The sequence below is a fragment of the Rhipicephalus sanguineus genome, chromosome 11, assembly GCF_013339695.2.
Source record: "Rhipicephalus sanguineus isolate Rsan-2018 chromosome 11, BIME_Rsan_1.4, whole genome shotgun sequence".
Taxonomy (NCBI): Eukaryota; Metazoa; Arthropoda; class Arachnida; order Ixodida; family Ixodidae; genus Rhipicephalus; species Rhipicephalus sanguineus.
This window is the reverse complement of record NC_051186.1, coordinates 122197544-122222213: the sequence shown is the minus strand read 5'-3', so window position 1 is coordinate 122222213 and position 24670 is coordinate 122197544. Positions and strand designations below refer to the sequence as shown.

Genomic DNA, 24670 nt, shown 5'->3' with positions numbered 1-24670 from the left:
TTCAATTAAGGTCCTGAACTTTCAGATAACGGAAAAGAAAAAAGTCGAAAATGTCATGCGAATACATGCTTTAACAGATATAAATTAACCTTCATTGTTATGATCTATGTCATGAAAACTTGGGCAGCACGGACTCACCATTTGGATTAATGATATTCCTGTACACATGATTTTATGATTATTATTGTGGAAATCAGTTTTCAGAGATTGGCAATCAATTTTACTGATTGCAGTCTTCTACAGGGTTATTTAGCAGATGGTAGCCTGACAGTGTTCTTGCATACAGGTAACCTTATCATCTACTAATGTTCTAAAAAGTCGAAGCTTCGAAGCTGCTTCATGTTGCAGCAGTTTCGCATTTCTGGCACAGCTAGTCAGAGGTTTTACATGAGACATAGTCAGTTAACTGCCAAGGCAACATTAAGCCAGTTACACCAGCATTTGGGTCTGCGGTGGCTGTGAACTGCAAATGATTGTTGTTTCTTTTTACAAGAATGTCTTCTTTTTTTCATAAAACTAATGAACCAGCCTAAGATCACCTGGAAATTGGATTTGCTCAGTTGGTCACATGTCAGCCAGTGAGCTGCACTGCCTTGGTGCGGACAAAAACCTACTTCAAGCACATAGCCTGCGATGTTCAGTTTGCAAGGCTATAGAAAAGACATCAATTGTATTGGTAATTAAGTTCAGTGGCCAGATGTCAAACTTCTCGCTTTGTGTTGCCGTGGCAACAGTGAAACCTGTGAAGTGGGTTGAGGTTTCATGTGTGGGAAGTCTCCCATCTCATTGAAGAATGGGCAAAGTCGTGTTCCAGATAGGCTAAATTAGAGCTCACTTTGGGACAGCAAAGTGCATTACAAGTGGAGTTATCGAGTGATATCATTCTGCTGCTTAGTTCACTATTCTGCTGAGTCTTGGCTATTTTCTCAGCCGTGGTTCCATTCATGGCTTTCACTGAAGCCAGCCTGTGAGAGATTCTGCATGTACACTTGTTACTGAGCTATTGTTTTAGGCTGTACACGAAATGTCACACGTGCCTGTGGCACTTTATGTGCTTTTATTATCTCGGAGCAGTGGTTCTTTATCAGCTTCACCTGCTTGGTTTCCTGAGTTTTTCAAGCGCTTTGGAAGCGTCTCTGAAGCTTCCGAGTCATGTTACTATAAATATTAGACAACAGGGTACTTTACACGCCTCCCTGGCATACGGTAACATTGCCAATAGTATTGGCACTGTCATTCTTTCTACAGTCATAAGAGGCACAGCTGACTTTCCAAACTAGCGTTTTCAAAACATTGCTGTTTCCTTAGAAGTTCTTAGCTTTGAGCATCCGGCAACGAGTTCAAATTTTCAGTGACAAATGATGAACTTCTGCGTTGGCAAGATACTAGATTTCACGGGATAGTTCTAATCTAACACAAGACACTTTGCACAAGCAAGCACGGTGCAAACTACAGTCATATCACTGATGACAGTGGCCGTGTGCTGTGCCATTGCTGTAATCGCAACATCATCATCACTTGTAACAGCAAATGCGGCTGGGGCCGCAGTTTTGTAGCGATGCCTTCCCAGTGCTATTCGTTTTCCTGCTTTTTGCTACCCACATTATCACTGTGATCAGCCTGTCATCAGTGGTGGGTGATAAAAACAGCACAGAATCGAGTGAATGGCATCGCTAAAAAATAGCGGCTGGGAAGCAAGGGGAAAGCGCACTTCAAGAGCGAGCCGTCTTTTATTGTGCACCTTTGTAACCACTGCTCTCGTTCTGATTGTTGCTGTCATAGTAGCATGGCCTGAGAACACGGCCATGTGTATGTGTACAGAGAATATCCATCACAGAAACCTAGCTGATCGAGCGAGTCATCTCACTGATACTCTTGAATTTTCTATACACTCGTACCTGTCGAAACAGAGCTGCTGGCATTTGTTACTTCGGTAATCGCTTGGTGATGCACACATTCTAGATTTGTATTAAAACGTTTAACTACTCTGCGAAGAAGCTCACATCAGACGTTACTAAAGTTCAGAGCAAAATCCTGCTGGCACTAGTTATAACAGCACCTTGACACCGTCTCGTGTGCCTGCCAGCTGAGAGATTTTTTAAAATTAAACTTTGCATCATCTCAGAAGCATCAAATTGCTTTTCTCATAGATGTCATGTGCTTCTCTGCATTTGGTTTTCAAGTTGCCCTACTAAAGTACTGTATTCTATTGAATTCTCATATGGGCATTGTTTTAGTGTATTAGTAAGCAAGGTGCCTTTTCAAAAAGGTTTTCATGCACCATTTAACCAGATTTAACTGGCTCTTCTAGATGCAAACTTACAGTCTAGCTGAAATTTTTTATCCAGACTGAACTTTTAACTTTGTATCACACAATTCATGCTTCAACTGTGCCTGAACTTCCCTGTAATTGAATTCAAATCATTCTGATTTTACATTCCATTCCCTACCTTAAACTTCATTGCGAAAACAGCAAAAGTGTGATCACATATGCCATTTTATGCTCAAATAGGACATCCCCACATTCGATCAGTCACAAAATCATTATCACATCTTTGGTCAACTGATCACTTTCAGCTGGTGTGGTGATCTAAAGGTGCAGTTTGTGCACCTTTCTGCGAAATTGTTTCAACGCTGTAGATAAGATTTAAGGTGGCCAGCGTGGCTTGAGCAAGATATGTTTCCTGGACCAGATGTTGAGACATCCGTGGAAGGGAGCATACTAATTGAAAACGCATCCTTAAAAACTGAAATAACAAGCTTGTGTAGTTAAAATTGTTGAAGATGCAGCACTAAGATGTAGGGGCTGTACAATGGTTTGCCATGCTGGTGACACAACTGATGATACGCTATACGTCACCGTACAGCTTCCAGTGTGTAAAGTTGAAATTTGTGAATAGGTCTGCAAAGGGGTTTGTGGTGTCCTGACTTCTTTCTTGTGTCCGTGTTTGCACGCCCTGTCTTTTTAGAAAGGGACCTTTGTTTTACTTTCCCACTAATTTCTTTCGTATAAACCCAGGGTGCGAAAAACATTTGCAGGGCCTTCTCATGTTTTCATATAAATGCCCAAATTTTATGATGCCTTAATTGTGCAGACACGTTAAACACAGCTAGCTCATTTGAAGCACAGCATACTCAAACCTCAGTGACAGTATTTACAACAGTTTAGGCTGAAATTCTTATTTGGCAATGGCTGCTCCATCTTCAGTTTCAATTAAAGGCATTACAGTAGTGTACAGATGTATGTTGAATTTTCCCCAGTCAACAAAAGTGCCTCTTCCTAGTCTACGCTGGTTTACACGAAGAACGTAGCTTTACCAATTTGATCAGTAAGCCATATGAAGGTGTGGCTAGGTTGTTATGCATATACAATGGCCATGCTGGTGCAGGGACGTCTATTTAGGTCCTCAGAGGGCAGCTACAATTATCACTTATCTTGAGCATGAGCACCATTTCTAGTTAATTTAAGAATGCAGATATTTTCTTTTGCGACACTGTGCACTTTACGGAGAAGCCAGTTATAAGGGTACCACTGGTGTTTTGTTTTTCCAAATGCATCTAGTCTTGCTGTGTGACAATGTTGGCAGTCACGAAACCGTATTGTGTATTTTTTGCAAACATGTACTGCACTCAATAAGTCAAAGGTTTCTATGGACATTTTATGAGAGCAACGGTGGTCAAACAGAAATATCCAGATCTCTTTGGTGGGGACATCTTTCTTCATTGGGCCTCTAGAACTGGCCTGGGCAACATTTGTTTCGAATTTGCCTTGACAACAGTTTAGCAGTTAAAAGTATAACTGTTGAAGGGAAACAGGTGACGGAGAACATTTAAGGGTAACTTAGGCAAGTACGTACTTGCCTAAGTTGCACAGGACAACAGTACTGTTGTCCTGTTCAACAGTTTGCCAGCAAAGAGTAGCAACAGTTGTTGCCCTTCATTGAAGAAAGCAGCTCACTGTCAAGTTGCCCGTCAAGCTGCCCATCCGGGCAACTTGTTGTTTTGTTTCGACTATTGGAGGCTCACCTTCATCAGGGCAACCGGTTGTCCTAATGAACGTGAATCTTGTTGAAACGTTGACGGAGCATTCTTCCATTCATGCACTCTTGAATACCTAGGTACCATATAATGTTGGCATTTGTATGTTTAAATTGGTTTATAAGTTGGCAGAAAATGACACCCAGTTTTGTTGAAATTTGTACAAATGTTGTTCTTTGAATAAGCTCAGCGTAATCCTGTGGTACCTTTGATCGTAGGTTGCTGTACAAGTTTGACTAATCTTTTACAGGGTTCCTTTCGGCAATGCCTTCAGTTAGTGTTACTAACGCATCCTGGCATCGTAATGTGTCACTGCTTGCATTTGCTATCGTACATGGCACCGAAGTTTCTGCGTCGAATGCAGCATGCAGAAAATCGGTTGCTCACATCATTTGGGAGTTCAAGCCTTCAAAATAGCACATTTGCGAAGCATTTCAAGACTGTTTTTCAGTACTGTGGACTAACATTTTTTTTACATTCCTTTGCGAGCGCTTTGAAGCAAAGCGTTAGCTGCTTATCACAAATAGCTTTAGGACATTTGAAATGCATGAATTTGCTTTTCTGGGATGCCCTTTAGCCTGGAATCTTGAATGAGTTTTAGGTTGCAATGGTTTGGTCGAACCATTTCGAGGCGCATTTACTAGGGAATACTCTACCAGCCTTCCACGTGATCCAGCTTCTGATACGCTTGATTGTGGAACCTGGCAATTGCATTTATCAGTAGTGGGCTCGTATTTTCTCTGATAACACGTGTACTTTCCGTATGGGCATGATTATCGTGTTTCTAATATTAATTTGCCTCGTTTTATAACGACTTCTCATGGTTGTAGGAAGAGCAGCTTGATCACTTTGAATCTCAGCTCCTGTTGTAAGGTGCATAATGAGTGCCTTAAATTGCATTTAAGACGAAGCATCATTACAATGAGGTCAAAACGAGCACTACTATTTGACATTAGTTTTGGACACTAATTTAGACCAAGCAGTGTGCCGTATTTTAGCTTTTGATATCAATCGTTGCAAGGTGCACTTTGGCTGTAATCTAAAAAGTTTCTCGGTATTCGACTCGTCGCGGTGACATGTGACTAAGGCGTTTCACTGTTAAGCATGGCAATGCAGCTTTGTTTCGAAGCCCCTTGGCTGCATTTCAGTAGGTTCGAAATGCAGAAATGCCCACGAAACTTCTTCTGTTAAGTCTCTGGTTCCTTCAGAACACAATGTGCAATTAATTTTTGCTTATGAAGAAATTGGTATGTAGGCTTTAGTAGCTGCCATTGAAATCTGCGACGTCATGGTGAGACGGTGTCGGAAGGCGTTGTCACCACCTATGTTGTCTTTTCCAGCTTACCAAGCATCTTCTCGTGGGAAGAGTAGCATTTTTTTTAAGTGTGAAAGGGCAATTTACTAATGCGAAAGGAATCACCCTTAATTTTCTCCTATTGTTTGCAGTTTAAATGCTGTCCTCGCGTGCACTTGCATCATGTCGCTATTTAGATCATGAGGCCACTTGCAGCCGCGCTTTTTATAATAAGCCAACCCGTAGGTAGAATAAACTGTTGACACTGCCGCACGCGTTGCCTCGGTCAGCGCATGCACTGTTTTGCTGCACGCAGCTTTTTGATGCCTCCCGCCTTGCATCTTTCGTGCAAGCTTTTCCTTCTCTTGCACCTTTGGGTACAGCACTACAAGTAGAGAGAGAATCCAAGACTTGGCACGCAGAGTGTTTAAGCGTTGATTATCACTGTTTTTCGTGGAGTTTTGAGTTTGTTCGGGTTTTGGTGGATGAAACTGAAATGACAAAATTCAAGTTATAGCAACGTAATTGGAAGATTGCGTTGAGTATGATGAGATATGCAGGGCTTTCTAAAAGCAAAACAAAAATGATAACGATAAAAGTATGTACAGGTCGGTCCACTGTTAAAGGGAACACTCGAATGAGCCCCCTTCATTTTGCTGGCCCCCTCATTCCAAGTGGATGTGGAAACGTTGTTTGTTCAAGGTACTGGTCTGTCAAAGGGAGTCGGAACTGTCAACCACCAGTAGTCTTATGTAAATCTAAGCCACTGTACTGTTGCAAGAGAGCGATATCCTGACATGCCCTGAACGCAATTGTTCCCTTTAACAGTGGACCGACCTGTACACTAGCAATGTTTCTGACAAAAATGTACAAAGAAACATGCTTTTTTTTAACTGTGAGTTGAAGTAGTTACAATTTTTGGCAGCAGGTCGTGCACTTAAGTACTGTTTGCTAGAGTATATGCTCCCTACAGGAGCAGAGTTGTTGCGCATAGGTCCGCCATCTTGCCTGCCGAGGCGTCCATGTTAAGCAGGAAAGCCACTCCTGTCAAATGTAGGAGCCGGCGCGGCTTAGCGGCTTCTTGTGCTTTTCGCTCGTTTATAACATGTCACTGGCCCAAAGGACCTTCGCTTCGAAGAAAAAGAAAGGAAAACTCGAAAGAACGATGAACTTAGATGAACCTGGTGCTACAACTTGTTCGATGGAAGTCACTGTCGGAAACAATATTTTGTTTTAATTGTTTTAAATAGCAAATAGGAAAACTCCGACAGACACGATTCTGGATAAATTAAGATAAGCAAATTGCTCGTTTCACATAGTTTTTGAAGCAGATAAAGTAGGTGGCACGAGAAAATAATGAGTGGTGATAAAACAAGTACTAAAATATATCACTGTGTTTTACAAACAACACAAGCTAACGAAAATTTTAAGCAGATCCAGGTAGATGTGGCATAAAATAAACATTATAGGTAACACAATTTTTATGTTACACAGTGCTTGCATTCAGTTCTGCTGTTTTCGTAGACTAGTGAGGTGAATATTCAAACATTCACTAGCACACATTTTTATCTTTTGGTCCCATCTGATTTTCGTCAGCGGCTAGCCAGCTGTTACAAGTGGGCGAGAAGCCATATATAATGCATTTGTTATCGCCTACTCTAGTTGCAAAAATATTACTATGAGATTTCTGTTGTGCCTTTGAGGCACAACAGAAATGACGTGCAGCGAAAATAGACCATACAAAACACCAGCACAGCACCAACGAAAAACATTCATTACTTTGCCGGATCGCAGGACTGCTTGGGCAGCGGTGGTGGCGCTGCGGTCGCCAGCACACGTGCAGCCGTGAAGTTGGCTTTCCCTCAATAGGATGCTTATTGCGCACATGAGCGTGCTTGGCGAATGGGGGCGTGAGCGGCGAGTTCTATCAAAGTCGCAACTCTGCTACCTAAAGGTAGCATATACAGTAGCTCTACTGTTTGCGATTTCACATGGCTCACAAGCTTCTGTGTCACGTCCCAGCAAAAACAAAATTTTAAGTTACTTAATTTTCTATATCTGTTTCTCTCTCTTTCATTTGCTGCTGCTTGTAGAAAATCTGTCTTTGTCATGTCGTGCAAAAAAAAAAAAGTATGACAGAAAACATCTCATTTGCGCAAAGGCATTCTACCGGGATTAAATGCTGCATCACTGCACTGTATCATCTATGCTGACTGCGGTGGCAGATATTGTATTTCATGTGCAAAGAACCCTTAAAAGAAGTTTTGCATGGTCCAAGCTTTTTAAGCTTCTGTGCCTGGTTATTTCGCTTTGTCTTATGTTTTAGCAGCAGAGCTGGACGTTGGGCCACTGCCTGGCTCTGTCAATGTTACGTTGCTATTTCGTCGTCTGAAAATATGCGATTTCATTGTCAAGCTTGTCAGCTTATCCTAACTCCTGTGCTCCATCACCTAAATCCGGCATAGGTTTTTGGATTGCTAAATTCTTCCACTCCATGACACCCCAACTTGACCTCCATCCTTGAAAAGTGTACAATCGTTTCATTCTACAGGTACAAAGATATAAAGCATAAACTTATAGCTTAATTTACAAAAAAAAAAGAGAAAAAAGAAAGCTGAACAGTTAAGGACCATGCAGCGGGTGAAGATACCCTCGCAACTTCAAGACATGAGAAGACCGTGGTTGGACTAAGTGTATCCTCATGAAATTACGGTAAATGAAGCACTGAGCACGAACCCTTTTTTTAAATGTTGCTGGGATAATTGTACCTGCAGCTCACTCCAAGCTCTACGGGAGAGTAAATGCGCAACTTCAGAATGGCGTTCAACTGAGCTTGTTATCCACAGCTAATGCGAGTTTGATCAGGAAAACTGGGAGCAATGGGTCAAGAGAAGAGGGAGCAAGATGTCGCTCTACTATTATGGTTGCATGCTGGGCTTGTTGGAGTGTCATATTAAATGTCCTTGGCGTAGCACAATTAACAGGCAACAAATGCAACACACATAGACAGCGCTGTGTGCTTGTTTCTTTGTCGCTCTCTTTGTCCAGTGGTACATATGCTACGTTGAGTATCTGTACTGTCAGTTCAGTGGCAACACCCTCCTCTGTCCCACCTTCGTACCGTGTTTTCAGCGGGTCAAACTCGCATTTGGCTCTATTCCGTTTGCTCTCAGACTTGACTGGAATAGCATGTGCATCTCTTGCATGAAACTTGGTGCATTAAACTCTGTGCATTGTGGGTTCAAATGGTTCTTCGGCACGTGGAAAATTAAAGAGGAAAAAAAAATGTGCTTACGTAACATGGAAATCTAGCGCATTCATGGGTATCCGCAAGAACCTGCAGGAGATATGGACGCATCTAGTGAAGAGAATAACTTGCAACCATGGGGGGATGAAAAGAGGAAACTACGTCATATATGACTATGAGGTAGATTCGTTTCTTTGCACATTCATCGCTTACTTCTTACTTTCACATGATCCTTAAGAGGGCACCCTTCAGAGTCTGGTACTTTAATACTAGACTGAATCTAAGAGAAAGCACAGATGAATTCATACATTTCACAGAATGGTTGAGCTTTGCCTGTACTAGTTAGTCAAGCTTGGAGCTTATCCACGACACTGTACAGAGGTGCTTACTGCACTTCCTGTTGTTGTTACTGTACGTGGTACAGTAGGTGAACTGAGTCTACGTCTTTGAAATGCTGCTTAAAGCATTTTCACTGTGGGTGTGTTGCTACTGCCCCTTTTTTGGTGTTACCTCGCAAACAGCACCTTTGTTGGCTTGTTGCTTTCGGATGACTTGACATGCAACTGCCGCTGCCTGCAGAATAGGCGTAGCCATAGGGGAGGGGAGGGGGGGAGGGGGTTTACCTCCAAGTTTTTCAGTTTGTATGTGTATAGTATATGCTAACACACACAGGCACATGCGTATAGAGGGGTTGGACACACCCTTCCCAAAACAAGATTCCAGCTACACCGATGGCCTGAAGTGTCGCTTAGCATTCACAACTTCAACACTTGAGTCTTTGCTCAGAGCACAGAAGAACGTGCTAAAAACTGAAGTCACATGCTATGATGTGACTCCAAATCTGTGCTTGTCTCGCTCGAAAGCATGATAATGCTGAGTAAGCTTGTTGACATGGCATAGTTGCAGCTAAACAAAAGTCATTCGGTGCCTGATCGTAAGCGATTTTCTACTTGCTAAATAATTACCTGAATTTTACAGTGTTTTAATCGTTTCCATTCATATTGTTTGTGTAGCATCCATATTCATTGAGTAAAACATGTATTGAGTAGAGTTTTGCGCAAGGCATTGAGTAGACTTTTGTCTAGGCATTCTGTTCTTGTCTTTATGTCTGTGATGTTCCTGTTGTGAGTTATACACAGAAAGAATAAAGACTGTTGTCACGTTCGAAATTTTATGAACACCACAATATACGGTGCATATATATATATATATATATATATATATATATATATACATACATATATACTATACGTATACAACATATTGTAAATATACTTGTATGCATTTCTTCGTTTTGAATTCTTTGCTAATGGGCACGTGCAAGTATTACAGTTGCACAATATTACACTCCCACCCTACACGGCGTGTTCTGTGTGCACGAATGTGTGATATTTTTTTGTGGCAACTGTGTATTTTTGAAAGCCGTATTATGCGAGAGACTGAGAGTACTATATGTATACCCAGGTTGAAACTTAAGATAATAAAGCATTTAACTGCATATTGTTTTGTGGTTTATTCTGTGATCAGATGAATTGTTATTCTTAATTTTTTTAAAAACACGCTGCTGCTCATTTTCTCTGAAATTTCATAAAAAGGTCGATGTGGACATGGGAGTGTCCTTGTGAGTTCTCTGGCTTGTCCTGATATTTATACTTAAGTGATGCTAATAATCAAGCCCGTAGCCAGGGGGGGGGGGGGGCAGCCCCCCCCCCCCCCCCCGAAATTTTGATGACACATGGTGTTTTATCAAAAATAAATCATTCCGGGGATCATAAAGATAATTTACTAACCCACAACGAGATCACTAAATACTACTTCTTGGGGCGTAGGCAATTCCCACTGCCACACGTAAAGTTGAACAGGGCTCAGGCAGTCACGCTACGTTTACTGCAAACTGGGACGTACCCCACTCCGTATTTTGTAAAAAAAATTCACCCTGAAAGTGAAATTACAAAAGAATGTGACGCACGCGATGGCATCATTGAAATCAGACACATGCTGGCGGGCTGTCCCGCGACTCTCGCCAACCCCGAAGAAAAATGGCTTCACTGGCAGAAGATGATCTCCAGCTGTTTGTATCAGGATCAACTACGGGCTGTCCAGAGGGTTCACGATGGCGCCCTAAGGCTCGGCCTAACGGTGCCGACGTGGACGCGGCCCGCCTCGGTCTGAAAGGCCGGGCTTCAGGACTCTTAATAAAGTTTTGTGAATGAATGAATGAAAATAGGCGTTTTTCTCAAAAAGACAAGGATTTCAGCAAATGCCCCCCCCCCCCCTTCCCCGAAAAAAATTCCTGGCTACGGGCCTGCTAATAATGTTTTTCAAATAAGGCCAAATGTCAATACGCTTGTAAAGGTCAGCTTTAAAAAAAGAAAAACTTCTTATGGGCAAATTGGAACAACTTACGAAACATGATTTTTGGCCGGATTGGCAGAAGCAGAGGGGCAGGCATCGTTGAACATTTGGAGATGAAAAAATTCACCCAAGCCCAGTGTGGCACCAAAGCGGCAAGTTCAGCTTTTCATCGAGGGAGTATGCACTGAAACTGAGCCGCAATGTGGCGCTGCGGTGCCCCGAGCTGGGCGCCATTTTTGCGGTTCTCGTGCAGCAGCCGACCCACGCTTGCTACTGTGTTTGCTGCGTGTACGCGCTAGGTGTTGTGTGGTGTTTCCTTGACTTCCGTGTACTCGCGTGTTTCATTAACGATAGTACGGCGTTGGAACTGTCCCCTACCACTGCGTGTTGCGTGGACTTGTAAAAGTGCCCAAGCCGCAGGACGTTGTTGCGCGTCGAGCTGCGTCAATCGGCTATGGTGAACTGCGCTGTTTACGGTTGCTCCAACCGCACAAGAAACAGCCTCAACGACGAGAACTTTCAACGGGTAGGGTTCAATGTCGTGCCGAAAGTTATATCAGGACAGTGTGCGAAGATAACGGAGCTGTCGTCAAAGCGGAGAGCTCTATGGCTGAGCAGAATTCGTCGCGAAGACCTGGACGAATCGGCGACGCACTACCGCGTTTGCGGGGCGCATTTCATCACAGGTGAGCGCGGCAGCAGCATAAAATGCATCTCCTCGGCGTTATAATTTACGTACAGCACTGCAGCGTGCGTTCCATTTCAGGAAGACCAGCTTATTCGATGGACGAGGCCAATCCCGACTGGGCGCCGAGCTTCAATCTCGGCTACAAGTCCACAACGCACGCTAAAAGAAGCGCGAGCAACAGCCTACCTTTGAAACAACGACGATGTTGCCATCACAAAGAGTTTTCACCCTTGGTGGCTCCACGAGGCCGCTTGTGACATAATTGTGAGCCTCCAAGGATTTGTAGCTCTTAAGCTGCTCCCGCGTCACGAAACTTGTCCCGTGAACAAGATAATCGTTGATATCCGCACGGTCTACGCTGGGATAGCAGCCAACATCGTTCGTGAACTGGTCATCGGAAAGCGCGAAGGGGTCGTCGCTACCGCATTTTGCGACTTTGATGTGGTATCTCCTGCGCTCGGGATCAGACAGCGACTTGGCGTAGTCGCTGAGCAGCATCTTTTCACTGTAGCAACACGGCGATCGCTTGCACAGCCAGGCAAATGACTAGATCCGTGCAACACGCAGTGGTAGGGGACAATTCCAACGCTGTACTATCGTTAATGAAACACGCGAGTACACGGAAGTCAAGGAAACACCACTCAACACCTAGCGCGTACACACAGCAAACACAGTAGCAAGCGTGGGTCGGCTGCTGCACGAGAACCGCAAAAATGGCGCCCAGCTCGGGGCACCGCAGCGCCACATTGCGGCTCAGTTTCAGTGCATACTCCCAAGGGCCCTACAACACTTTTTGAACATGCTCAGAAAGGTCTGACGATTGGTAGTCGAGGTTCTCGTGAACGTGTAAATCAAATATCATAGCACCGCACGCAGCAGGGCATTTGCAATTACGTTTCAAGGACCAGCTAGAAATCGCCCGCTCTTCTCTCGGCAAATTACGTCATCGACGAGCCCGTCTACGTCAACGGAGGGAAGGACACGGTCATTGGCTGATCTTGAGCAGTGTTGTGTTGCGTCGTTACCGCGGCCGCCAGGTGCCGGCGTCGCGCTCTCTAGCGTGCTGACTGCATAGTAGCTAGCGCGCTGTGGATCACATCGACAATGAGGTCACTCGATAATTTCTAGGAAAAGTGTTGCAGCGCCCCATTAATTGTAATCAAGGGACCAGAAAGGCAACTGCCGAACTGCGATTTGGGCGAATGGCCGCGTCTGCGTTTGAGAGAACCGTCGCCATGAACATTTAGTGGGACGTCGATCGACTTGCGTCTTGCTGTGACAGAGCTGTTCTCACTGGGATTCGCATCCATGCCACTTTGGCTAGATGCCTGAACACAAAGGCATAGGATTCTCGCACTTTAAACTGTGAAGAGAAGAAACAGTCCGAGTGAGTAAAGGTAAAAAGTCACAGTTTCGCCGCAAGGGCGAATTTGAATGCGATAGCAAGAAACTATAATGCTGGGTGATTCCACGTAAGATCGAACAAACGATGGCTGGTCGACCTCTTAAATTTATTTCAAAATTTTATATATTATTGCCTGATGAGTGGAAAGAAGAGATCCGCAATTTGTTTTGCCGCCAAAATTTTTTTCGAAGCACAAGAAATTAATAACAACGAAGAGGTGGAGTGGAGCGCTCATCCGCTCTGCTGTTTTGGCCAACTTTCGTTATGAATTGCACAAAATATATTAAAGTTAGGTAGCTGAAATTTATTTACCTAAATATATGCATGTTTTTGCTTCTGCTCAGGTATTTTTAGTTTTGTGTGCAGTGTAGATGGTTTTATAAAAAACCTCAAAAATGGCCCAATTGGCAAAATTTTCTCTACTTTGAAGGTCATTATCTCAAAATCGCCTCGTAGCAGAGCTACAACAATTCCGCATTACGTTCTTCGCATGCTTATCTACCAAACTGCCAAATCTTGTATTTATAAAGCTTTTCAGTAAAGAGATATGATCGGTCTAAGTTCAAGAAAACACCGAACAATGGAAACTTCTGAAGACAATTTAAAAAAAACCCCATATTTTAAATTTCTTAAACTTTGTCCACTTATTCTCCTCTACATAAGCTTTCACAATCATTAAAAACATGTTGCATAATGTCGTTGCACTAATAGTTACGGCCCCTCCAATGAGACCCTTAAGCACCCTAATTCCGACTTCTTGCCCAGCAAGTGTATAAAATGCAGGCAGGATTGAATTTATTTTTATTAAAAGGCCAGCACGTATATAAAAAGGTGTCGCCGGCACTGAAGACGTTAATTTTGAAATTATTTGGTCACTGCAGCGGCCACGAGCGCGGAGCTACCGAGTAGGCGCGCGCGCACCCGAGATGCTCGTTGTAAGAGACGGCGCAGTGAGAGCTTGTTTTCGCGTCCTCAGACCGATTGAGTTCGAAACAGCAACACCTCTCGGGTGACTTGAACGCACGTGCACCGGTAGTCGCAGTGATCTGGTTAACTGCGTCGATTTCTTGTTCAGGGGGCATAAGAATGTCATCGTTAAACTGTGCGTTCCGTAAAGGTCTTTCATTGCAGTGGTAGCAATAGCACGCGTAGCACAAGTAGTCCGTCTCGTTGACAGTCACTGATCTTTCGGGCGTTAAACGTTCCTTCAAAGCATTTATGTCTAGGTCGGTAACTCTGCGAAATTTTGGCTTCTTTGCAATAATTAAAGGAGTACTGACACAATTTTGAGACATCGCAAAAGGGACATTTTTTGCTTCGTTGGTATGCAGTGTCCACGCTGTCCACACATTGGAGTCGGAGAACACGTATAAAATATTTCAATTTGACTTTGAAGTTTTCGTCGCTGAGCATCTGCAAGCCAGCCACACTGCAAGGACATTATCCCGACGAGTCAAGACAGTTCCTCCGAGTTCGCGAGTTCTGCGTCCTGCATGCAGCCTAAATCGTAGAAATCACTGTCAGGGTCACTGGACGACAATTCACTCATCGTTGTCTATTCCACCACGAGCAGATGACGGATTTCCCGCTAGTACGTCGCGAGTTTCTGTATCTCCGTCACGTCACACTGCTATGAAACGACACTGAGAAGCCACCACCTCGATATCGACACCGAAAGTGTCTTTTTAAGATGGCGCTAATTAAAATATATAGGATGCATTCCCAGGCACCACAATAGTCGTTTTAGGTTTCTCGACACCAGTATTTTATTTAGAGCAACAATCCGAATTTTTTTTAAAATTCGTGTCAGTACTCCTTTAACCTTCTTGTGCTTCAAAAGGTGGTCTCCACAATAGACTCATTCAGAGCTATACTTTCTCGTCATGAGCAGGGTTGCCACTGACTTTCGAGTAAATGTCGCCAAACAACGAGCAGAAAGTCGCCAAAAGTCGCCATTTTTTTAGAAATTTCGCCAAAAAAGTCGCCATTCTAGATGTGTGCGGCATATCCTAGTAATAGGAATTTTCACTGATGTATAGCCCCGTAGAATACAGTGCCATTCAAAGCCCTTAAAGTATCTTGACATTTCTAAATGCCAGGCGCATCGTCCCTTCACCATGGGAGTGCTTGGTGCACCTGGTTCTCCGACTAGCCGCAAGATGTGCGCGGAGGCGCAAGTATGAAATGATAAAACGCTCATGATATCCTTCCATCCCTGTCCGCTCGTTTCAAAGGTAAAAGTGTGGTAAACCTTCGGCGAAAGCCGCGAAGGCGTTGTTTGTAGACAGCTTTACATCCCCTCATATGAAAAAAAAAAAAACGATTAACAGGTTTATTGAAAGTAGTAAGACAGAATTCTTACAGGTATCGTTCATTAGTGAGTCTTATACCTTTCAGTGTGAACTAATATGATACCGGACGCCACTGTCCCTTTCATATATAATCACTTATATCTACCCGCGTCAATCCAGTGCGTTGTAATTGAACAGATAGACATTGTAAAATGTTATATAGCAATTGTTTTCATTGCACACGCTCACCGAGAACAGTAGAAGATGCCTGAATAAATAATTTTTTATTGCACGAACACCCGCGTATCCGCCAATCTTCGCTATACGTGCTCGATTAGGGGATCCTGCAGCGGTGAATAGGTCACCAAGCTATTCAGAATAGTTGGAGCTTTGGCGGAACAAATGGCCGGAACACACGACCAATCCATCATCTAGCCCCTTCAGAAGCGAAACTTTAGCGAAGCTTTGAAGTATCTAGATGAATCTAGATGAATTGAGTTAGAAGGATCTAGATGAATTGAGGAGATACACACGAGTTTCAGGACGGACATACAGAACGGCGCGTAATGTGCACCTCAAAACCCAGAAAAATACAGAGAATAGTGCCGCTCATTCGTTGGGAAGGCACTGAGCTTAGGATGCATAACTCAGTGGAGACCTAAGCTGAAAATCGCCAAAAATTCGCCATGTCGCCATTCATAATTTTAGGTCGCCACGGAAGTAGCCACCATTGGCAACCCTGGTCATGAGACGCACAGGAGGAGTAGAGTAAGAGCAAAGCACAAGAACTATCCGCGCCGAATGAAGTGTGAACAGCGCACCGAACGCGCGGCCAGTTCAGGCCGTCTGCTGCCGACATCTAATATAGGCAAGCGCATCCGGTTACCGATAGTTTTGCTTTTCTTTCCTTTGACATTCCATATTTTTTCTTTGCCACTAGAGCACCACGTTCATGCTTTTCACTGATCGCAACTGGCGCAGCGCAGTTTCTCAGGAAGCAGCGTGCGTGAAGCGAGCGCTCATAGCTCCCTTATAGAGTTTTCATCTTGCTTCCATCTCCGCCGTGTTATCAGCGCCTAGCTGAGATGCGAACAGAGGGCGGATAGAATAGTGAAGCTCCAGTGCACGTGCGTTCAAGTCACCCGAGAGGTGTTGCTGTTTCGAACTCAATCGGTCTGAAGACGCGAGAACGAGCTCTCGCTGCGCCGTCTTTTACAACGAGCATCTCGGGTGCGCGGCGCCTGCTCGGTAGCTCCGCGCTCGTGGCCGCTGCAGTGACCAAATAATTTCAAACTTAACGTCTTCAGTGCCGGCGACACCTTTTTCGGTACTGTTGGCCTTTTAATAAAAATAAATTCAATCCTGCCTGCATTTTATACACTTGCTGGGCAAGAAGTCGGAATTGCCCATCCTTGCTTAAGGGTCTCATTGGAGGGGCCGTAACTATTAGTGCAACGACATTATGCAACATGTTTTTAATGATTGTGAAAGCTTATGTAGAGGAGAATAAGTGGACAAAGTTTAAGAAATTTAAAATGTGGGTTTTTTTTTTAAATTGTCTTCAGTAGTTGCAGCAGATGCCCGTTTGACGCGCAGTAGATCAAAGCAATAAATTTAAAATTTCAATTAAAGCGCAGCCATGCGCTTATTTTAATAAACGTTCATTCATGTTTAGAACGTTCTCCGACGCTTGTGGTGTTTTGCTGCTGTGATAAGATTTCCCCCTAACTTGAGTAAAGTGCGTTGGGGGGGCTAGTTGGTATGACATAGAATGGTAAAAAACTGCGCGGTTGACGGAACACAAGAAGTAGTACACAGGACGAGTGCAGACTAACAACTGAATTGATTGAAGCATAAATCTTCCACTTCACAAAACCACGACATGATTATGAGGCACACCGTAGTGTAGGGCTCCGGAAATAAAATTTTGACCATCTGGTGTTGTTTAACGTGCACTGACATCGCACAGTACGCGGGCCTCTAGCATTTCACCTCTATCGAATTGCGACCGCCGCGGCCGGGACCGAACACGTGACGTTCGGGTCAGCAGGCGGGCGCCGAAACCGCTACATCACCGCGGTGGGCAGGCCGAGGAGAAGTAACATATGTGAAATGTCATGAAACTTTGATCGAGCACGTTCATGGGAATTGCAGGCATTGCTGCAGTTATATATGATAGAGATAGTCTATATGCACGGGAACTATTCCTTCCCAAACGGCGTGGCTTGACATCACAGCTGCCATGTAAATATTTCTTGCCGATGCAATGAACACACGGGGAAACGCTGCGCTCCGAAAAGAACCGTAAACGACATGCAATTTGCTACAAACTGTACATTGCTTGCAGCAGCTCTCCTGGCGCGCTGTAAGGGAATTAGATGGTGCGCACACCTACACCAACTGAGAAAATGAACGCAGAAATAATAGAGTCATTACACACAGCCGTATGCGAGACATGGCACGCGACCACGGCTGGACTAGAAAAGCTGTGGCTGAAGTGGCAGCGCCAGCGCGGCAACCGGCCCGAAAGCTTCACGCGTCCACGTGGCGCGTTCGAGGGGGCGCTGCCGTCGCGCGCGAGAGCGCGCAGGAGAGGAGGCTGCGGAGGGGAGAGCAGATGGCGGTACTTTTACGAAGTATGACGCGCTCCTCACGCCATCTCGCTGGTAATGAAGAAACGCTTTTAAGCGCCCGCCGTCTCTGAGTCCGTCCAGCGCTAAAGGGTGTGTATATAACGCTCGCCGTTAGCTACGTGGGCGATCTGCGTTTCGTGGCGTAGTGGCTCGCGCCACTCGCTGCGGAGCAAGAGGTCCCTGGTTCGATTCCGCGCTTCGGAAGCATTTTTTCCGGATTATTTTTCTTTGGGGCTTTTATATATATATATATATATATATATATATATATATATATACATACTTATAGATATACGGTGCATGACGGCGGCGACGGCGACGGCGACGGCAAAATGCAGCCGAGACTGTCCATATAATTGCTATCGCAATAAAAACATGGCTGATCCCTCTGTATAGGAATCGGTATAACACGAAAGTGAAACGTGTCTTCACAGACGTAGTTGAGCGCTTGTTGTGCATTCGTTCGCCCCAAGCGCGAAGGAATGAATGCTACAGCATCAAATTATAATGTTACGCGAAGAACGGCAAGTCGCTCGAAACTTGCAATGCGCTGCTCAAGCAGAAAGGACGCGCGGAACGAACATACACAGGATGAGCGCGAACTGTCACAGTTGTAACTTATTTCTGTTAGTGTAACGCGCAACAAAACGCGCATCTAGGCACCCTAATTTCTGTGTGAGCAGCGCGCTCCTTTCGCAAAAGCGGCCGCTGCAGTGAGCGAGGTGATGACCTTTGTGCTCTCAACGGAAACTTGCAGGCAGAGCGCAAGACGTACAAACCACCGAGATCACGAGATAAGCGCCCGCACGAGCGATCACGCCCTGTCGAGGAGCGCGCGCTAATCCGCGTGGGGGACGACTTTTAAAGCGCTCTCTTCTAGAATCATTGTATATGCTACCTTTAGGTAGCAGAGTAGCGCATAGGTCCGGCTAGCAACCACAGCTGTGCGGCGAAGTCGCACTCCATTTTTGCAGGCGACATGCCTACCGACATGCCTACCGCGTTGCCGATAAACATGTCTGGCGTGTCGAAGGCCGGCGATAAACATTGGCTGTCGATGACTAGTGTAATTGAGTGAGCTGCAGCGGCGGCGTCGAGAAATACAAAAATTGGCCCGAGCGTCAGCTTCTCCGCAATGCATGGTTGCTAGCGGCGTTTGGAAAACAGATGCGCAACTCTGCCACCTAAAGGTAGCATATACAGTAATTCTACTCTCTTCGAGCCCTCGGCGCCATCTCGCTAGTAATAACGAAAACACGCTGTACCGCCGATCTCTGAGTACCGCCACCGGCGAATGGTGTGCAAATAGCTCGCCGTTAGCATAGCAGAGAACAAAAAAAAAAAAAAAAGACGTCTGTGGCGGAGTCGTTTCGCGCTGCTGGCGATAGGGTCGTAAGTTCGACTCCCGGTGACGGAACTTTTTCTTATAGTTTTTTTTTGCCATATGTTAGTCTTTATATTTCACAACGTCATATCCGTGACGGAAATGCGTCAGTGGAGCCGTGGTGGACCCCGGCATAAAACACTTTCGTGTTAAAAACAGACTTGGCGCCCCTCCCCTCCCTTTGCGCACGTCTAAGCCTGGATAAAAGCAACACCAAGCGCGCCACGGCCCTGCTGTGCTGCTCATCGAAGAGCTGCATCTCAAACCCCAGATCCCTTCCTATTAAAATTCTTAGCAAACAGACAAACAAACAAACAAAAAAAAAACGTATGGGCGCTTCGCTGTAGCAGGGGCGCTCTACTACTGGAAAATGCGAAGAGCGTGGACACACAGTGGAGAAAAAGAACTAGGAGGCTCACTAGTAAATATACGGCTGGTAGTGTAAGCAGTATGTCAACAAAGAGCGTTAAGCGAAAAGTCAGAGAGGCGGAGAGGATTTACTGGATGGCAGCTATGGAGAAAAAACCGGCTTTGAGTAACTACCGAAAGGCCAAAAATGAAATTAGGAGGGAGGCATTTTACGACAATTCAATGGGAAGCGCTTTACTGTTTGAAGCGAGATCGGGTTGCCTTAGAACGGGTAGTTATAAAGCGAGATTCAGTAAAGAAGAAGAACAATGCACGTGCTGCGGGGAAGATCAGGAAACGGCGGTGACTGCACCGATAATTCCCGTTTTCCCGCCAACAGCTCACATCACGACGGCGCGTTTTCGGACACTTACAATTAGAAAAAGCTTATTAGACTCGGCACTGACAGCGTCTCCAGAGTACAAGCACCTTCTATTCCCTTGGCACAGCGATTTAGCTAATTCAAGGTTGATGGAAGTTGCCCTAACAAAATTCGTTGCCGCGTTACTTCCCTGAATTTTTACTTCCATCGATCAGGTTTTGTAAACTCCTCTCTGTGCCCATTCTGTAATGAGGAAGAAACGATTAGTCATTTTTTCCTATCATGTCGCCGGTTCAACACATTCAGGAAACGAATACTTGTACCACCTCTTCGAAAACTGGGCCTGGAATTATCGGAATCCATTCTTCTTTCTTTTGGGGCCACTACCCTGGGGTACAGCCACAGGGATGTTTTCTTTGCTGTTCAGGAATGCATCATTGCGACTAAAAGAATATCTTGCTAAATTCCATGAGCATTAAAATTTTTCATTACTCATAATTGGCATTTTAATTCAAAACAAATAGCGTAATAAGGAGTCAAAACATACAGAAAATATAGGACAAATTCACCATCTACTCGGCCGATCCCCTCCATTGGGTATGTGCCATGATGAGAGGTCAACAACAACAACAACGGCGGAGCATGTTCTGATTGAATGTGGAGACATCCACCCAGGTGTACGTTCGGGCACGAGCCTACATGACGCCTTGGGTTTTAGAGACAATGGAAAGCTGAACACACCCGCGATTGAAATAAGTAAGAGACGGTTAGAGTATTGGTGGCAGAAAACTAGAGAGAAAGGACAAAAATAAATATTGGGAAAAAAATAAGGACATTCTGCCGTAAAGGGCACAGAACGGAGCTGAAAACTTAAGGTTTTTTTTTTCTTCTGGAGTAAAATAGTTTTAATTGAAGTAAAGACACTAGGCCAACGCTAAAAAAAAAAAAAGAGTAAAGTTTTTTTTCTTTTCGAGCATCATAGCATCCATCCATCCATCCATGCGGCGGGCAGCAACCGTACAGGTAGGGTACAGGTGCATGCATGTAGCGTTGCCAAGTGCTTTATTGATTGATACGGACCAAGAGGCACAACCTTGCATTGATGTTCAGGCAGAAACGAGGTAGCAGTAATCGTACTCTCTGGCTATGCATGTCAATTGTGCGCGCCAAATGAGCCTTCGCAGGCGCCTGGCAGAGGGCAGCACCTATGCAGCGGAATGCACGTTTTATGTCCCTTGAGAATAAAGTCGAGCCAATGATTGCGGTACCGAAGTTATTACTGCTATGCAATAAAAGCTGAAATAAAATTAGTTAATCACTGATCGCCGGAAGGCCTTGCTGGTCAGTATAACCATGTCAAAGAATGCCTGGGACAAGCGTGCTCACGACATTGCGACAACCTGATTCTTGCACTTTTTGTACTTACGTCTAGCTGTTCATCGATACTTCCAACAGCGCTGTTATGGTCCCTTGCGCTGTTTCTATCAGCGCAAGTTAGTGCCAGTACTTGCGCACAAATGTAGCATATTCAGACACAACGTGACTTGTGGTTTGGCACGTAACAAAACAGCTCTTGATTTCAATATAGAACTGGCACGCACACCAATGGCAGCACGAAGAGGGACATGACATTACTGTTTCGAACAGATGTTAGCAAATTTGTGTACCAGTAGTGGCCACTTGGCCAACTGTTGCGACGGTTCTGTTGCGAGGGCCCTAAAACAAATTCTGTCGCTTTGAGCGCGCTTGCGACAACACTCTACCATTCGAAGCAGCGCTGGAGAATTAGCCAAAGCCCAGTAGCGCAACCAACTTCGACGTTGCCAAACAAAACAACGTTATACGACCGCTCGCTCGCCCAGCGACAACGGAGCAAGGGCAGCGATCCAGAAAGTTCGCCATCCGCAATCAGCTGTTTTTTTCTCTCGGCAACGCGGAAAAACCGGAAAGCACGTGACAATCACAGACATTCAATCTTGTGATTTGCGAAACTCCCAACAGACCCCATGCATCAACATTAAACTCTTCTTTCACAAAATTGCGAAGCATGCTTTTTGTTGCGTCCTCTGTAATTCAGAAATTAGTTAAAACAAACTTGCAGAAACGTTGTTGTTGCAATAAATTGTTTTATAATTTGACTACTAGATGGCGCGACAACTTGTAAATTTTCGTAAAGCAGGTTATGGGCACGTTTGGGTTTGGGAACGCAGTTTCACAACTGATGCAGTTGAAAAGCTCTGCGCGACAGTGGCGCCCACTGGCGCGCGGCGGGTCCGCTTGCACTACGCACTACGCTGCGTCAGTGCGCCGCTTTTAGGCCTAGCACTCGGTCGTGTCGTCCCATCCTTCGGTGCGGTGGACCTCTTTATTAATTAAGATTATTTTTTTTTCTTCTCTCAACCCGATTGTTCCCTCATCGGTCGGCGCCGGGAGGAAGGATCCGGTTCTGTCAGTGACTTCAAATTGGAAAATAGAGCCCGGGACCAGCGATCCTTCCTTCCCGTGGATAAGAAAAACACCTGCTGCCGCCTTTACTCGACGATGGTGTGAATGGTGCCTACTCCGCAGCGAGCCCTAGCAGCGAAATCAGCGTCACTGTGCCTCGGGAACCGGACGACTGCCGTGTTACACCCACCTCTCGTGTTTGCTGGTCTTTCCAGTGTGCACCCTTTGAGACGGTGCCGTCTCGTCTAGTAAAGCAGTACGAGACGTGGCTCATCGGATATGTGATTGCGCGGCTGCACGCTGTGACCTCGGCTTTGCCCCGGCGGGGGTTCAGCACAGCCTGTGCCGCCGTTCTAGACAACAACCCGTCGCGTGGCCTTTTTCCTTTTTGTGCTTCACACTTCCCTAGTGCTCCGAGGCAAGAACGGTTAACGAGTTCGGTCAAAAATGGCGGACGCAGACCCCGAAACACTGCTCGAATGGCTCAACATGGGTCAAGGAGACGAGCGGGACATGCAGCTCATAGCCCTGGAACAACTCTGCATGCTACTGCTCATGTCTGACAACGTGGACCGCTGCTTCGAAAGGTGCGTAGCCCTAAATCCTAGAACGATCTCATGGTATTCGCATGCACGGCGCGTCTCTGCATTTTTTTTGTTTTTTTTTTCCCCTGCGCTTCTGGCAGAGATTTCCTTTTTTTTTTTTTTTTTCTCGTGCTCGCTCCAGGGCATAGCTTGTTCCTCGTTTTATTTTCACCCCCGATGATATCACCCTTCTTTGTCAAAGCAGTTGCGCCGAATAGCGCAATTTTTTTCGGCCACGAGGTTGAGATAACGCGAGAGCGATCTTGTTTTTTCTTGTCGGAGCCTCAAGTGGCTATTTGATTGCTAGCGCGACGACCACAATGTGACTGGCTTTTGTATTTTCCTTCCCTGTTAAATTGCATTTCCCCGTTTGTATGTTTGGGAATTGGAAGTGGGGGGTTGTTGCAGTCACGGAAACAAAGCCAGTTGGCGTGTTTGTTTTGTTCTTTTCGCCCAAGTTTTGAGAGTGATAGTTTATAGACTCGGTGTTTTTTGCAGGAACCGCAGCAATCATTTTGTCAAGTTCTCGTGGAAGTGTTGTTTGTACTACGTCATTCAAGTTGCCTAGCCGTGCTCGGACTTGAATTGTATGTCTCCCGCCTTGGAAGAAGCCATATTCGAATAGATTTTCGTAATTGCTATTTATGAACCCTCATCTCTTGCGCTGGCTCCCTCCCATGGCGCGGTATCGAAACGAGAGACGAAAAATATTACGCTCAGTGCACGGACTAGCTGTTCTTCATTTCACTGGTGAATTGCAAGATGGCTTGCACGCTATTCTTGCCCCCCCCCCCCTCCTTTCCGTTTAGTTTATTACGCAGTTTTTGAGTTCGCAGAGCTTTGCCTTAGCGTTTGTTGCCACTGCGCATGCGTCATACGCTAACCTCTTGGTTACGCGCGTTGACGACGCTATCGCTACGAACCCTATTTGTAAAACTGCCTATTTAACTATCTTTACACTGCAGCGCGAAACCAAAGATAAAACAAAATAGGCTCCACGTCAGGCGATCTTTATCGCAGTTTTCGTCTGCTGCTGTGTTACGAACCTTTAATATATCGGTGTGACTAAGCACTCGACAGGAAACAAAAATGCTCCTAAAGCCTTACAGCTGAGCAAAAGGCAAACGTTGTCAACCGCGTCAGCGTAAAAGCTGCTGACAAAAAAGAAATAAAAATCGCGAATCTTTTACGAAAACAAAAAAAGACGAACTGCCCGTAGAATTTCGCCTTCCTTTGTGTGCCCTTCTTCTCTCCTCCGTTTGGGCAAATGCGAAATCATCCCACGTGGGAGACGAAGGTTCATTCAGTATCTGTTGACGTAGTTCTCTTGTTTCGACTGGATGCGATACGATTAAGTTCGATACGATACGCTACCGTCTGAGTCACAGAAACAATCTGTAGCTGCAGATCTAGTTCTAAGCCATTCTGTGAACGCTAATTCATTTGGACGAGCTACAGCGACATAACAAAGATACGGTACTCATCTGTCGTTGGATGCAAGATTTTCAGTGAAGGCGATGTTGCATTTTTTTAGTACTCTGTGGAATATTGGCTGCCGCCTCATGCTGATTAGCTT

The 24670-nt window shown here is 45.1% G+C and overlaps 2 protein-coding genes across 4 annotated transcripts in view; both read left to right on the top strand.

Annotated features, from left to right (window-relative positions):
- The window catches only part of LOC119373472 (putative methyltransferase-like protein 7A), a 168786-nt gene extending 167880 nt beyond the window's left edge, over positions 1-906 (top strand). Inside the window, exon 3 of the transcript XR_007414526.1 lies at positions 11-906. The gene's annotated coding sequence lies outside the window, so the exon portion shown is untranslated. The remainder of the gene's footprint in view (positions 1-10) is intronic.
- The window catches only part of LOC119373404 (E3 ubiquitin-protein ligase HECTD1), a 338907-nt gene that overhangs the window by 137485 nt on the left and 176752 nt on the right, over positions 1-24670 (top strand). For 2 of the 3 annotated variants that reach the window (XM_037643436.2, XM_049411287.1), the window contains exon 1: positions 22380-23097. The exons of the other annotated variant lie outside the window; for it this stretch is intronic. In XM_037643436.2, coding sequence (XP_037499364.1) covers positions 22958-23097 — 140 coding nt within the window. In that variant the 5' untranslated portion in view covers positions 22380-22957. Of the gene's footprint in view, positions 1-22379; positions 23098-24670 lie in introns of those variants that run through there. 3 annotated transcript variants of the gene reach the window in all.